Source organism: Filicampus tigris, chromosome 22 (genome assembly GCF_054856515.1).
Source record: "Filicampus tigris isolate MCC_2025a chromosome 22, RoL_Ftig_1.0, whole genome shotgun sequence".
NCBI lineage: Eukaryota > Metazoa > Chordata > Actinopteri > Syngnathiformes > Syngnathidae > Filicampus > Filicampus tigris.
The window spans coordinates 9,268,947-9,285,383 of NC_141238.1; the positions used below are offsets into that span (position 1 = coordinate 9,268,947).

Genomic DNA, 16,437 nt, shown 5'->3' on the forward strand with positions numbered 1-16,437 from the left:
AAAAATAGGAGAAAAATTGGGCGCGGTCTCATCGCAGTGGACGTTGAAGCAACCCGAGACCTGAAGAGTGAAGACATTATCTGCTTTGCATATATGTCGGCAGCAGAGAGTCATCTGAAAAAGCTAGACATAGAGCAGGCAAAAGCACGAAGGATATGTTGCGGCGCTTTCAAGTCATCTCCTAATGCTGCTCTACAAGTCGAAGTGGGGGACGAACCACTGAGAATAAGAAGAGTGATGCTGATGCTGGCATTTTGGGTGTATTTGAAAGGGCACAAGAACTCTCACCCAGCTAAGGAGATCTTAGAAGAAAGTTATGAGCACAGTAAGACAAACTTCAGGAGTCTTGGATGGTTGGTAACACAAAGGCAGAGAGTATAGGGCTAGGCAGAATGCAATACATATCAAGTGCTCCGGTATCAAAATACCCCCTTATGGCTGTATCAAGAACCATCCGTGGATTTCAATATATACAGAATACAATTAAGGAGACGCCAGGGGAGCAGTGGTACAGGACTATATAGAACAAAGTTATGGAAAGGCAACGCAGCTATTCACTGTTGGCACAGGGGCAGCAGTATATATCCCGGAGCATAAGATAGAAATAAAGGAAAGGGTAACAGACCAGGTATCAGTGTACTCAACCGAGCTAGTGGCAGTGTTGCTAGCACTGAGATGGGTGAAAGAACATGATGGGGTACATGCAGTAATAGCGTCAGATTGTTGGCCTGCACTAAGCATGAAGACAATGAAGTCAAAAAGACAAGATCTGATAATTGAAATACACCAGATGATGCACGAACACCAGGGCAGTGGGGGAAAATTGAACTTCCTGTAGGTTCCAGCACACGTTGGGGTGGAAGGTAACGAGGAGGCAGATATGCTGGCAAAGCAGGCAGTCAGGTTTAAAGCAGTAAGTAAGAATATTCCGATTGGGAAGGCAGAGGGGGCAACAATTATCAAAAACCAAATGCAAAAGGTATGGCAAGAGTACTAGGATTCCCATGAGACAGGAAGACATCTATACAGCATTGAAAAGCGAGTGGGTGGAGGACAGACTCTGGGCGGGAACAGGAAGGAGGAAGTGGCCATCACACGGCTGGGTCACACAGGGCTTAACAGCACACTCAAGCTAATAGGAAAACACCCTACCGGTAGATGCAGTGAGTGTGATAACAAGAAACAGTGCAGCATGTACTGATGGAGTGTAAGAAATACGAGACATAGCAAAGGGAAATGTTGGATGCCTTGCGCAGGAGGAAAGTAGAGACCACGGTAGAGAACACGTTCAAACGATCATGGGGGCGGATGGCAGCTTAATGAGATATTTGAGGCAAAAACAGAGCTAATGGACAGAATGTAATAGGGCCGTTTTTTTTACTGCCAAAGCGACTGTGACACACTCCAGTCCGGTAGGTGACGAAAATGCATCTAAAAGCAGGATGCCAGCCGCCAATCAAAACTAAGAGAAGAAGAAGAAGACAAAAAGTTTGTTCTAGTGAAGTTGCCGTAGATTTTTCGTCGCAGGCTTTATCCATCCAATGCGCAGCGCTGCATAATTCCTGATTGTATAATCAAATGTCCCAAAAGTCTCAACGCAGGACGTCCATCACTACTTTTTTGTTGGACTAAAATATCTTTTGTTTAATATTCCTGCCCAGTGAACGTGGTCTCGATGCGCGTTGGAGCTTCTCGGCCTAGCTTATTTTATCTGCGCTTATTTTAGCTTGCTAGTCACTAACAAAGACAGTGCAGTTTGTGATCAACACACCACTTAGCAGAGATCAATGTAAAGTGTTTCGATTGCGGTGGTAGTCAGCTCATGGCGTAGTGAGAGCGTTCCCTCCGAAGGTGCTAGAACTTTTTTTCCCCTCCGTGTCACGGGTTCAAATATCGCTCTCTACTTTTATTTTTTTTATGTTTATAATTTCCTGCAGCCAGTCGGGAGTTGTAAACGATACGTTTTGTTTCAAGTGTTTATTGAAGAATTGAAGAGGTATGCCGTTGAGCAATTTTGATGTAGTTCGTGACGAATCTGCAGACTGGAAACACAAATTACTGGACTGACATTGCCCTCACCGCACATCTGAAATCATCAGCCAGTTATCTGGAAGCTAGTAGAACCGTAACACCGTCACAAAACACGCTCCGCTCAATCATTCTTTCCGATATAGTGCTGAACGGACCACAGCCTCCACACAGGACGTCCACCAATACGTTAAAGGATTAAGGACTACGACATCTTTTATTAAGTCTTATTTGGCATATCTTATCTTAGTTTAGCTCGCAAGCCGCTAACAAAAAGAAAGCAGCAGGCGACTCATCGTCAAACAGCGACCAAGAAGTGCGAATTAGTTGGGATTGTCATGTGAAGATGTGTGCAATGACGACAACAAAGTACGAGGAGGAACTTTGTGTAATAAAAGAAGAGAACGAGCAACATCTTCAATTGCTGGACGAAGTTTGTAGGCAGCGCCTTGTGCCACACGGAGCAGGTTTGTACACGTTTTCTTTGTAAATTTGTTTTTACTTTTTATCGTTGAAAATATGCATGTGTTTGTATTACAGTGTCTTTATTAGTGTATGGTAATGATGGTCAGGTGTAGTTGTTTGGGGAAAATGCGTTCAAGGTGTTTGCCCCGTTATTTTTAACTGGTTTCTGGAAAGCAACTTGACATGTTCAGGATCTTGTTGTTTTCGCCTTAATTAAAGTTCATACCTGGCTCTCCCATGAACTCATATGTGCTGAAATCATTGATGACAAGTACAGGCAGTGGCAAGGGTCCCCAGGGGCTCCAAGTAAGAAAGAATTGGGGGGATCCGGTGGTCGTGGGGACAGACAACCATTCGTTGTACACATATTGTTTAATTTTAAATTTGCACACCTGCATCTTAAATAAACAATCACAATTAATTGTGCTTCATCCAAGTGAAGCAAAACTAATCAGTAATAAAATTCTTAAGTACACTTATATATTGTTAAATCTACACAAACCAGAGTAATAAAATAATAAATTGCACATCTATATTTCTTTTCAGAATTAAATATGTCCGTTATTAAAGCTAAAGAAACCAAAGTAATACAATAGATTTATGAAATGCAATGATACAACTGTCAAAATTCTTCACAAAAGTCAATACTCTGAACCAAAAATACAAGTTATGTGCATAACGCAAAAATGGCATTCAAATAAACACTTACATCGGGGAGAATTCTCATTCTTTTGAGGAAAACCAATGTCCTTCATGTGAACAGGTCCTTTTGTCACCAATGAACACTTCTCACCATTGGTGATGACATCAGGCCACTGTGCAGGATCATCAGATATGACTGCTGTTGTGGTAGTTGCTGGAGTGGATGTATCAAATGCTGACTGAGCTCAAATTAAACAAATTAACAAACAAGGAAACTTATTACAGTTTCCCAATGAGCAGCTCCATCTTAACAAAATAACCTCTGAGTTCTTGAACACCCAAATAGGATAACTGCTTTGGACTTTGTGGTTGTCTGTTCTCCTGGTCATCAGAGTCAGATGATGAAGGAATGTTTCTTATTGCAGCACTTTGGGCAGTAGCACTGGAAGTAGATGTGCAGGTGGTTGTGCTAGGCGTCGTAAAACTGAGTGAAGTAGTACCATGTGACTGAGCTACAAACAAGGAATAATGAACATCATTTTATGATGTTAAAACACATCTGAGTAAAATTGCGGGTAAGAAATGTTCGATTACAAGTTGCATCGTCGGGATTTGAAGAGGGCACTTTAGCAAGAAACCTTTGGAAAAAGGACACTAAAATTACTAGACTATATACCACTAATTACTATACTATATATTACTATATTAATTAATACACCATCAACAGACTCATTATTCTCTTATAACATTTAAACTGACACCATTATTGTGCTTTATAAACAGGTGCAACTGAGGCAAGTAAGTATGTAGCATCATATTATCCACACATAAAGGCATATGTGCCTGAATACACATGATGTTGAATGTATAGCAGACCGGGCTGCATACTGCACTGTGTAGCATCTTGCTGATACTTTTATGGAGAGTTCACATGAGTACAAAAAAATCAATGAATTAGCTTCAATTTATTACTGTTAAGCCATTACTAGGGATGTAACGAATTCTCTCAAGCCCCGATTTGATTTTCGATTTTCAGTTCCCGATATTCAATTTGTTTTTTTAAACTGGCTACCATGCTTGTCTCTGTGCATTAGTGTGGTGCTTCTGCCATCCACAAACGCAATACGCAATCATGTTTGGCGCAAGCGTGTCAAGTAGGTCTTTAACTATTATTTTGCTAATTGACTAATCACCAACAGTATTCGCGGATAGTCGACTAATCGGATCAAAAGTAAATCGCGGCATAATCGCACCAGGCCCTTATATGACCATCTGTAGCTTTCAGCTAGAATTCTTTAATGTATGCGCAAAAGAATAATTAAGATGAAAGTACATTCAACTTGTATTAAACTTTGCAACTTGTACCAACATACCCAACATGTTTATAAATGGAGTAATTGAAATTGAAGGCAATACTGTGGCCTTCATTTTTTGTTGTTGTTGTAAATGTTTTAAACATTGATTTTAACAAATGTTTTAAACGTTTTTTCGCTTGCCGTTTCCTTTTGTTGGTGTTTTCATGTACAGTGCTGCTGGCAGCTCCTCAAAACTGCCTCGGTCTGTGGTAGCATGTTCTTCTTGAGCGGTCTGCTGTGTGGCAGCGTCCTCTTCCTTTTTTAACCATCCATTGGCCTTGCTCAGTGTTGTGGCAGAGGAAAATGCATGACCCTTATAATGAGGATCGAAGAGACAGTCTTCTACTTTTGCTTGTAGCGGCTCTCCTTCATAGCTTGCCTGAGTGTTCTGATGCCTTTTGTGGAGGGCCCCTCATCCTCTTAAAGAAGCATCCTCAGCACGGTCAGGCATGGAATAATTCAGGATGCTGACGAGTTGCTGTGGCTAACCTGAAGTGTCACTTCCTCTATTGGGAGAAGAGTTTCAATTAAATTAGACACAAGTGCAAATCCTCCATGTTTACCACAGTAAGTGAGTGCCCGCTTTTGCTCCGGCATTCTTTGCAGCATATGCAGTGTTGAGTTCCACCTCGTTGGAACAGCCTGGATTATTTTATTTTATTTATTATGTATTTATTATTAGGCATAGTTCCTTCTGAATAGCTCGCAAAGGCAGTTTGGCTAGAATGGAGTGGTGGAAATGAGTGTGGCAGTTTTGAAGTATTGCAATAACATCTGTGATGGCTGTTTGACTTGCCAGTCCATCGTTCACCACAAGCTGCAAGGTGTGTGCTGCGCAGCTAAGGTCCGGAACTTCAGCGAGCCTCGTTCCCTTCACAATATTGATCCGCTTGGCTCAAAGCACTAGTGCTACACGGTCTTTGCTGATCTTCCAGTCCTCAAGCATACTGAGAAATGTCTCTTTCAAGTATTCTCCTGTGTGGGACCCTTGCATCGCTCTTGTATTTAAGACGACCTGCTTTCTTGTTCATTCAGGGTTGGTGAAATGGCATGCCAGGCTCCTGATAGACTCTGTCACACAAGAGAGAAAGTAGCCACTATTTTCTGGTTGAACCAAAACGTTGATCTTATCCATTATCTTGCTGTGGATGTCTTGCAACTTCTGAGTTTGGTAATACTTGTCACTTTTCAGTGCATATCGTGGCTCTGCGACGCCCATGCGGCGCTTAAAGCCAACATCAGACACAACCGTGAACGGTTGGTTGTCAGTGACTGTCATCTCTAAGATTAATTTGTCCATTAGTTTCGACTTGTCAACCGTGCTTGTCCACTTTTTTTGTTTCTGAAACATGTCCTCTATTGTTGGCTGAGTTGAAGTTGCCTCATCGTCATGACCATCGGATTTTCGTTTCATCAGTGCCGTTCCATACAAGTCAGGGTGATGAATCCTAAGATGGGACCACAAGTTTGACGTATTTTTGTTTTGTTGTTGCTCCCATGCTGACACTTTCATTGCATGTATTACACACTGCCTTCCCCAGTGTTGGTTGAGTGTAATAATTCCATACTGCACTTTTCAATTTATGTCCATCATCTGCAAAAATAATTTTGGAAAGAAAATAAAAGTACATCAGGGTCACATGCCGTATGCTCAATTCTTCATACTTAATTTGTTCCAGCATTTGGGAAGCCTGTAGTTGATTTTATCTAAATTTAAATAGTCTATTTTAACATGTGATAACAGGGACCCTGTCATTCAAAACTAAGATGTGATGATTACTTTTCCTTAATGTAACTACAGCAAACAAAAAAAAAAAGCACAATAGCCATTGAGAAATTATTCATCCTGACACGATTGTAGTTCTGTAGACCTTTATGTTCATTAATATTAATATTATCTTATGATGATGGTGGGATGGTGGGGCCGGGATGGCCATGTTTTCACTAAAAAGTTCATTTGATATATTTCTTGATCAGGAAAATGAAAATAGTTGTCATTTTCTATTTTATCCAATCATTTTGCAGAAATTAGGAAATAAGGGACTCCATGAATAATGCCTCTCGTTAATTAGGCCAATGGCCGCGCCCCCTACCGTTCTATCCTTGTTCGGCCGGAGTCACTGGAGGGACCGATTACAAACTCTCCATTGGAAATCATTGTACTTTTGTTGCTTATAACGTCCAAAAACGGCGATCAATTGGCACCAAAATTTATGTAGTCATCCCTACTAATGCCCACTTCAACATGTCATAAGGATTAACCTCTCCGTGGCTGATTTATATGAGAATGAGGAAATGTGAAAGTAGGCAGAGCTACATAGATTTAGGCTGGGACCAGCGCACGTCTCTTCTTTGCTTGAAAAAAAAAAAACCTGCTTCTTTGCTTATCACGGTTAGAATGGGCAAGACAGTAAACACCAGTCAGGAAATTTACAGAGACTGAAGTGGGAATGAGTAGACGTACACATTTATTTGGATGAGGAATGGCCCCAGTTTTTCGACTTATACGTGCCATCCCATTTAGAACGTAAACAGCCGAAATGGTACGTTCTAATGCGGCCACACTCGGCTGTGCAGTCAGCCTCGCTGGAACTTTTTGGTTCGCTGAACATTGACGCTTGTTCATGAGGGCTTTCCTCACTCTCTGGCGGCTGCAAGCGGTGTCGGACAACGCACGAGACTACTTGGGACGCAACCCCGCGACATGAAGATTGACGCAGGCTGGACGCAGAGTAAGGAGCTAATGTTGTTTTGCTAACACCTTTTGTTTTAACGACTTGAAGCTAGTTGTTGCTATTAGCCGTCCCGTTATCATACCTTAAGGAGGAAGGGAAGAGGGGGGGCGAGGGAAGAGGGGGGCGTAAAGCTCCAATCTGCCTGCTGCTGCTGCAAGCCGCCGTCTCCCTCCTGGAAGTTGACACTAGTTTAGCGTAGCTAAATGTCCGAAATATAACCAGTCGGGGTTCGTGTGCGCATTCATGCTCTTGTCCTCTTCCGCTTGTGAAAGTGGAGGAGCAATCGCCACGGTATTTTTGATTTTGTGGAGGTGATCATGATGAGATCACGTTTTGTCAATAAATCCAAACTATCGTGCAGAACACTTTTATACTTTCTCACAGGTTGAAGTGGACAAGAGGAGTAATGTGCCTTTGCATTTTGGTGGCGATCAATCGCCGTTTTAGACAACAGAACTGTCAAAGCGAGCAATATTACCAGCTTGCCTTCCTCCCATGACGTAGACCGCTGAGACTGAAAACATAACATAAGCCACGCCCCGAAAGGAGGCGGTGCTTTTTTTTTAGTACTGATGTCATTTTTACATGCAAACCTATTATATAAGTGCCAATGTTAAGATCATCCCAGTGTCACTTTAAGTCAAGAATAGCAATATCCTGCCCCTCTTAACAAGAAACTCTCAATGACACGTCATCATGTCATTTTCGGCTGCTTAGCATCTCTTAATCAACACAGCAAAAGGTAGAATAAAATAACTTCATAGTTAAACAGACATTATTTCGGTGGACTGCTGTGAGCTTCTGCAGATTCTCATGGTGGATGCACACGCATGCATGGGCATGCTCTTACCATCCCTTTAACGTGCTTCCCTGCTCAACACTAACTGAATTTTACTCTCTCTCTATCAGAGTGAGAAACCGGTGTTGAAAGAAACATTGTTTTTGTTTTGTTTTGGAACACGTTCAAAATTTCCTGGTGACAAGAAAAGCTGTCTGCGAACGTTAAAACTGTTGGTAAACGTCTGGCGAACAACCACAATGAAATATCAACATTCGGGCCGTGCGCAAAAACTGGACAACCCTCGTCACTCAGTGACATGCGGTAAATGCGGGCGATTCCCTCCCGAAGTGGCTGATTGAGCGAATTAGCAGCTAGTTGGGTGTTAACCTGCGAGCTAAATGCTTCCCAGTGTCTTCTAGCGTATGTTAGCCTGGGAGCCTAGCAGCAACCTTGTTTCAAGGTAAGGCAATGTCGCTTTATTTATACAGCACATTTAATACACATGGGAATTCTATGTTCAATATTGATTAAACTTCAGTACTCTCCTCTAACTTACCTTCGAAGCATGCATATCTCCCATGAGTGTGGGACCGCTGTGGTTGAATCCATATATGGCTGTTGCTAATGACAATGCTGGAGTGAGGCTCCATTACAGACAGCCCAAGACGTGCTCGGCTACATCAGAGGCAAAATGACCCAGTTTTAAATGGATTGCTTTTCGGCCGTCGGATGAATAAAAAAGGCAGATGCAGATAATCTCCAAAATGCCAATAATCAGCCACGATAATTGGCCTGACTGATAATCGGTCTATCTCTACTCATCATGATCCTGATCATTTGAATCAGGTGTGTTGAAGGAGGGAAACATCTAAAACATGCAGAATATTGGCCCTTGAGGACCGGAGTTGGTGACCCCTGGCATAGAATATTTGTAAAAATATGAGGGAAAAAGTCATTTGCATAATGATTTGGAACGCAGTGTGTTTTATAGGAGAGCAACAAAAATTTTAATTTCATATCACATCGCAGGGCGTCCATAGATCAAATCGCTCCAAAGTATGTGTTTGAGTTGCCAGCCGTTTATTCTTTTTTTTGTTTCTGATGGTCCGGTCCAAGTTGAGATAGGACGGGCACAAGTCAAGGTCGTACCACTGTTAAAACAATAATACACAACATCAAAGTCATCGCCTGAGGTTGGACTCGGCCAAACCAAATGTGTGTCTTTCTTTTTGTGTCCTGCAGATGTCAGTGAAAAATATCTTCATCCTGAAAAAATTGAGCCAGACTTCACTCACATTAAAAAGGAGGAGGAGGAGGAGGAGGAGGAGCAGATCACATCACCACTGCCCTTTGTCACTTTAAAGAGTGAAGACGGCAGAGGGGCGGAGCCTCCAAGCGGCAGCTCAAGTCAATGCACGACCATAGAAAGTGACTACTGGGGATCATCACAAGCACAGAGTGATGACAGATCATCACACTCTCCTGACACTGATTATGATGATGAACAAGCTAAAGCTGATAGGGCATGTCACACTGACAACAAATGCTGTGAATGTTCTCAGTGTGGGAAACTATTCAGTTCAAAGCGGTCTTTAAAAGTCCACACAAGAACACACAGTGGAGAAAAAACCTTTTCCTGCACAGTTTGTGGCAAAAGCTTCTCTGACAAGTCAAATTTAGCAAAACACACAAGAACACACAGTGGAGAAAACCCTTTTTCCTGCACAGTTTGCAGCAAAAGCTTCTCTGACAAGTCAAATTTAGCAAAACACACAAGAACACACAGTGGAGAAAAACCTTTTTCCTGCTCAGTTTGTGGCAAAAGCTTCTCAGTAAAGTCAAATTTAACACGACACACAAGAACACACAGGGGAGAAAAACCTTTTTCCTGCTCAGTTTGTGGCAAAAGCTTCTCTGTAAAGTCAAATTTAAAGGAGCACACAAGAACACATAGTGGAGAAAAACCTTTTTCCTGCTCAGTTTGTGACAAAAGCTTCTCTCAGAAGTCAACTTTAACACAACACACAAGAACACACAGTGGAGAAAAACCTTTTTCCTGCACAGTTTGTGGCCAAAGCTTCTCTCAAAAGCCACTTTTAACAAAACATGTGGGAACACACACTGGGATGAAACCATTCAGTTGTAGTCGATGTGCTAAAAGATTCTCCACTAAAAAGTGGTGTGAAAAACACACGTGTGCTGGTGACAATAGCAGTCATCCTTGAAGTTTCAAAAAAATAAACTGAAGGAACTGATTCTTTGTGGTAAACTGTAAAAGTGTAAATGATTTTGAAAACAATATATAATACAATATATAGATTGAATCCTGAATTTTGCAAACATCTTTTAAAGACATGAAGCCAATTTTATCAATGTCATATGGTGGCGGTGGGGTGATAGGAAGTGTTTTTGTTGATGTAATAAAAAAAAAAAATGCCATGTCAGATGATGCAACCAGAAGCTTGATAATGGATTGTGGCTAGGGTTGCCAACCGTCCCGTGAAAAACGGAATCGTCGTACTTAGAAACGTAAGTACTTGTCCCGTATTGAGTTGTAAAGGGACGCACTATGTCCCGTAATATTGTCAGAGTGAAAAATAATGTGTAAAATGTTGATGGAATTAATGGAACAACAGTTCTTGAACACACCACCTCCGCAAAGGCTAACTTCAAAATGAAGCTTACCAAATAATACATTGTGTCATTGATACCAATGCAATAGCCTTAGTAAGACTTTTACTTTGTTGATCTTCGTGGTGGCGCAACAGCTAACTTGACTTCCGTTTTCGACGTCTCAATTTGCCACCTACATCAACGCAACTCAATCCCGAAGTCATATTCAGTCGTGAATTTAGGTCGCTAACAAACCTACGCTAGTTAATTACGCTGTCGTTGTATGATACGGCACAAGTCTCCGGCGTTAGTAGCAAGCAGCTGTTATCATTAGCAACAAGTGCCTGGCTGGTACTTCAACAGCTGTTCCTTGCTTTTTTTAAACTTCTTGCTCATTGAATAGTTTTAAGAAAACAATCAGCTCAAAATGTCTGGCATAACTTGTTATACACTAGCTGTACCACGTATAAAATAAGAACATTCTTATTTACGTGGTACAGTGTATAAAATAACAATGTATCCTGCCTTATATTGCGTTCTTAAATCCTAAATGGCCATATTAGACATTAGCCATCGCTCGTTGAAGGCAGTCTGGTCGGCCGTCCCCGCCGAGTAGGTGACCCTTATTTATTTTTCAGGGAGTTGGCAACCCTAATTGTGGCGTCAGCGCTGGGCCCAGACAATGACCAGTTAACCTTGAGCGTGTAGTCCCAAATTTGAATGCTAGAATTCACCAAAATAACTCTAGTCATGAACCAGAACTGACTTCAATAATGTGCACAATTGCACAAACTCAAAGCAGAAGGAAAGATAAGTGACCCACTGATGATTCTGATGATGTTGTGCTCAGCTCACAAGATGCTTATTATTACTATTATACTGCTTTTATATACTGTATATCTGCTTTCTTCAACTTGTTTTAAATAGAAGTGATGTGCCCATGTGTAATATGAATCTCAACATGTTTTACATGTGATAGGATTTAAGTAGTAGACCCATTGTTGCATGTGAAAATTATGGCAATAATGTGAGTAGTTATTTCACATTTTAATTTTTTATGATGCTTGTGTTTTGCACCTGTTTGTGGTTTTAGACTAGCGCTGTAGGCGAGCCGTGTCTTCCAATCGCAACAGTTTTTTTTGTTTCATTAACAATGTTCGCTTCGTAGCTATTCTTCAGAAATGTATGTACGGGGTGAATTCAGGTTAATGGCATATTCTCTTAAACAAGAATTTTTACAGGCCTTTGATCTGCCAGATGTGCTTGTGGTCAGTGCGAACGGTAAATTCCGACAGTAGAAAAAAAAACAAGCTTTAACAGAAAAACATCACGTGTTGTTTAAGCATAAAAGGTTATCTAAATTAGCACACAAATATCGAACGATATCTAAGCTTTTACGATTGGCCCTCTCCTGGTCACCCAACTGGTGAGAAAGTTCTAGAACAATTTAGAAATCTATATAAAGCCAGGTCTTCAGGAGGAAGCGCTCTCTTTTTTTTTTCCTTTTTCTGACCTGCGATGCAGCGGGAACCTCTTAGACGAACGATGCAAAATTAGAAAATAAATTTGTACCTTTTTTGAGCTCAGTGTACGACGCTAGACAGAAAGGAATATTTCAACTTCTTTCAGACACTGCTAAAATTCCACTGAAGGCAAGGTAACATGAAAATAGATGTTCTATTGAGAATAAAAGAGCCTATCAGCCATCCAACTTTTTCAAAAAGCCAAATTTATCTTGTCACTAATCAGGCATCGTGTAATTTAAGAACTGATCACTCTTGAATTCACCCTAAGTTGAATTATGTATTTACTGCTTTTACTACATTTGTACAACTTATCTAATTTTCGATTTAAATTTCTGACATGTTTGATTTTTGTTGAATTATTCAAATGGTTGAAGATACGATCATGAGATTTAAGGATGATTTTCTCTTTTTACACAATAAGAGAAGAATCATGCTAAACCTGTTACCATTTATGAATATTCAATTTTCTTATACTTTTATGAAACATTTTGATTTATATTAATCCCCAGTTATTAAATTTCAAGATTTTGGATTATCAATAGAAAATTGTCATCATTAATGAATGTATTACGCGTCTTGCGTGAACATTAATTTATTATTTTTGTACGACTTATTACATCTTTAATAAATGTCTTCAAATGATAAATGAAGTACTTTGTCACTGTATTATCATTATATTTATACATGAATCAGTCTACCTCTAATGTGAAAGCAGAACAGTAACCATAACATCGGATATGTCCACAATTGATTTCATTTAGTTACTGCGGTACATTAAATACAATTAACAAATCCGAGTGACACTAACAAGGATTGACAGAAGAACCATTGTGTCTTAGTGATGGTGTGTTTATATCTAACGTAAATGAAATCGGATGTCAGTTGTCCTTGCCTGTAACAACATTTGTGAACATTATGCTGTGTGGTTGTGTTTTTTATCGTACGCAACGGAAAAGGAGTCAGAAGAAACTGTATGGAAGTACTGTAAACCGGTGCCATCGGAGTTTGAATTCGACGGAAGGCCCAACACTTGCATTATGTGCTAGTGTTGGCATTTTTGGATAATGTGCTGAAGCCTCGTAGTTAGCAAGAGAACTGCTTTCGTAAATTTTCGTAATAATTTTCTCAGCACAAAAATGGCTGTTGATTTTTGACACATGCTAATAACCACGCTGCATTGTACTTGAACCGAACCAATTGTTTATTCATAAAATCATCTGAACCCTAAAGCCTCATAGCTCAGTGTTTAGAGCACTGGTCTAGTAAACCAGGGGTCATGTGTTCAATTCTCATTGAGGCCTGGTGAATAGTTACACTTGAATAATGTCCTAGTGTTGGCATTTTTGGATAATGCCCCGTTGTTAGCAAGAGAACTGCTTTTGTAAATGAGCAGTCATAGATTACATTTTGACTGAAGCCAAACAACTAATTACAGTTTACAAATTTCTCTCTGTTGTGCTGACCAAGAAAAGTGTGTGAATCAAAATCAGGACTCCTGCTTCATAAGACCAGAACTTCAACCAGGTCTTAGCATGTTAAACGGTGCTTTAACTGCTAAGCTACGTGGCCTTGCTCAGGAGCAGAGTATTAGCATGGGAATTAAAGGTCGTAATGACAACATTTTATCAGCACAATGGCTGTTGATTTTTGACACATCCTGACCGCTACTGCGTTGTACTTCAACTGAAACAATTGTTTATTCATAAAATCAGCTTAACACTAAGGCCTCATAGCTCAGTGGTTAGAGCACTGGTCTAATAAACCAGGGGTCGTGTGTTCAGTTCTCACTGAGGCCTGGTGAATAGTTACAGCCCAGTTATGTGCTAGTGTTGGCATTTATGGATAATGCCGTGTAATTAGCGAGAGAACTGCTTTCGTAGATGAGCTGTCATAGATTACATTCTGACTGAAGCCAAACAACTAATTACAGTTTACAAATTTCTCTCTGTTGTGCTGACCAAGAAAAGTGTGTGAATCAAAATCAGGACGCCTGCTTCACAAGACCAGAACTTCAACCAGGTCTTAGCATGTTAAACGGTGCTTTAACTGCTAAGCTATGTGTCCTTGCTCAGTAGCAGAGTATTAGCATGGGTATTAAAAATTGTAATGACAACATTTTCTAAGCACAAAAATGGCTGTTGATTTTCGACATCCTGACCACGCTGCTTGTATTTCAACTGAAAGAATTGTTTATTCATAAAATCTGGTTAACCCTAAGGCCTCATAGCTCAGTGGTTAGACCACTTGTCTAGTAAACCATGGGTCGTGTGTTCAATTCTCACTGAGGCCTGGTGAATAGTTACACTTGAATTATGTGCTGGTGTTGGCATTTTTGGATAATTCCCTGTAGTTAGCAAGAGAACTGCTTTCGTAAATGAGCAGTCATAGATTACATTTTGACTGAAGCCAAACAACTAATTACAGTTTACAAATTTCTCTCTGTTGTGCTGACCAAGAAAAGTGTGAGAATCAAATTCAGGACTCCTGCTTCACAAGACCAGAACTTCAACCAGGTCTTAGCACGTTAAACGGTGCTTTAACTGCTAAACTTTGTGGCCTTCTGGCTGGCGACCAGTTCGGGGTGTAGTCTGCCTTCGCCCATTGACGGCTGGGATAGGCTCCAGCAACTCCCCGCGACCCTATATAGGATAAGCGGTTTGGAAGATGACATGACATGACTTTGTGGCCTTGCTCAGTAGCAGAGCATTAGCATGGGAATTAAAGATCGTAATGACAACATTTTCTCAGCACAAAAATGGCTGTTGATTTTTGACACATGCTAACCACACTGCATTGTACTTCAACTGAAACAATTGTTTATTCATAAAATCAGCTTAACACTAAGGCATCATAGCTCAGTGGTTAGAGCACTGGTCGAGTAAATCAGAGGTCGTGTGTTCAATTCTCACTGAGGCCTGGTGAATAGTTACAGTCCAATTAAGTGCTGGTGTCGGCATTTATTGATAATGCCGTGTAATAAGCGAAAGAACTGCTTTCTTAAATGAGCTGTCATAGATTACATTCTGACTGAAGCCAAACAACTAATTACAGTTTACAAATTTCTCTCTATTGTGCTGACCAAGAAAAGTGTGTGAATCAAAATCACGACTCCTGCTTCACAAGACCAGAACTTCAACCAGGTCTTAGCACGTTAAACGGTGCTTTAACTGCTAAGCTATGTGTCCTTGCTCAGTAGCAGAGTATTAGCATGGGAATTAAAAATTGTAATGACAACATTTTCTCAGCACAAAAATGGCTGTTGATTTTCGACACATCCTGACCACGCTGCTTGTATTTCAACTGAAAGAATTGTTTATTCATAAAATCTGGTTAACCCTAAGGCCTCATAGCTCAGTGGTTAGAGCACTGGTCTAGTAAACCAGGGGTCGTGTGTTCAATTCTCACTGAGGCCTGGTGAATAGTTACAATTGAATTATGTGTTGGAATTTTTGGATAATGCCCTGTAGTTAGCAAGAGAACTGCTTTCGTAAATGAGCAGTCATAGATTACACTTTGACTGAAGCCAAACAACTAATTACAGTCTACAAATTTCTCTCTGTTGTGCTGACCAAGAAAAGTGTGAGAATCAAAATCAGGACTCCTGCTTCACAAGACCAGAACTTCAACCAGGTCTTAGCACGTTAAACGGTGCTTTAACTGCTAAGCTTTGTGGCCTTGCTCAGTAGCAGAGTATTAGCATGGGAATTAATGATCGTAATGACAACATTTTCTCGGCACAAAAAAGGCTGTTGAACTTTGACACATGCTAACCACGCTGCATTGTACTTGAACTGAACCAATTGTTTATTCATAAAATCCACTTAACCCTAAGGCCTCATAGCGCAGTTTTTAGAGCACTGGTCTAGTAAACCAGGGGTTGTGTGTTCAATTCTCACTGAGGCCTGGTGAATAGGTACACTTGCATTATGTGCTAGGGTTGGCATTTTTGGATAATAGCCCGTTGTTAGCAAGAGAACTGCTTTTGTAAATGAGCAGTCATAGATTACATTTTGACTGAAGCCAAACAACTAATTACAGTTTACAAATTTCTCTCTGTTGTGCTGACCAAGAAAAGTGTGAGCACGTTAAACGGCGCTTTAACTGCTAAGCTATGTGGCCTTGCTCAGTTGCAGAGTATTAGCATGGTAATTAAAGATCGTAATGACAACATTTTCTCAGCACAAAAATGGCTGTTGATTTTTGACACATGCTAACCACTGCATTGTACTTCAACTGAAACAATTGTTTATTCTTAAAATCAGCTTAACACGAAGGCATCATAGCTCAGTGGT

The 16,437-nt window shown here is 40.6% G+C and overlaps 1 protein-coding gene and 3 non-coding genes across 4 annotated transcripts; all 4 read left to right on the forward strand.

The window, feature by feature from the left end:
* The first annotated feature begins 1,059 nt into the window (after positions 1-1,059).
* On the forward strand, positions 1,060-10,757 carry LOC147126891 (uncharacterized). Its single transcript, XM_086022171.1, has 2 exons — positions 1,060-2,495; positions 9,249-10,757. The coding sequence occupies exons 1-2, from the start codon at positions 2,375-2,377 to the stop codon at positions 10,229-10,231; spliced, it is 1,104 nt and encodes a 367-aa protein (XP_085878297.1). The 5' UTR covers positions 1,060-2,374; the 3' UTR covers positions 10,232-10,757.
* Positions 10,758-13,373: 2,616 nt separating this feature from the next.
* Positions 13,374-13,446, forward strand: trnat-agu (transfer RNA threonine (anticodon AGU)). Its single transcript has one exon. It is a non-coding gene; the product is annotated as a tRNA-Thr (tRNA).
* Positions 13,447-13,868: 422 nt separating this feature from the next.
* On the forward strand, positions 13,869-13,941 carry trnai-aau (transfer RNA isoleucine (anticodon AAU)). Its single transcript has one exon. It is a non-coding gene; the product is annotated as a tRNA-Ile (tRNA).
* Positions 13,942-15,485: 1,544 nt separating this feature from the next.
* Positions 15,486-15,558, forward strand: trnat-agu (transfer RNA threonine (anticodon AGU)). Its single transcript has one exon. It is a non-coding gene; the product is annotated as a tRNA-Thr (tRNA).
* Positions 15,559-16,437: the final 879 nt, after the last annotated feature.

Coding starts and splice junctions, on each gene's coding strand:
- LOC147126891 (XM_086022171.1), top strand. CDS start 2,375: ATGTGTGCAATGACGACAACAAAGTACGAGGAGGAACTTTGTGTAATA. Junction 2,496..9,248: donor CCTTGTGCCACACGGAGCAG/GTTTGTACACGT, acceptor TGTGTCCTGCAG/ATGTCAGTGAAAAATATCTT.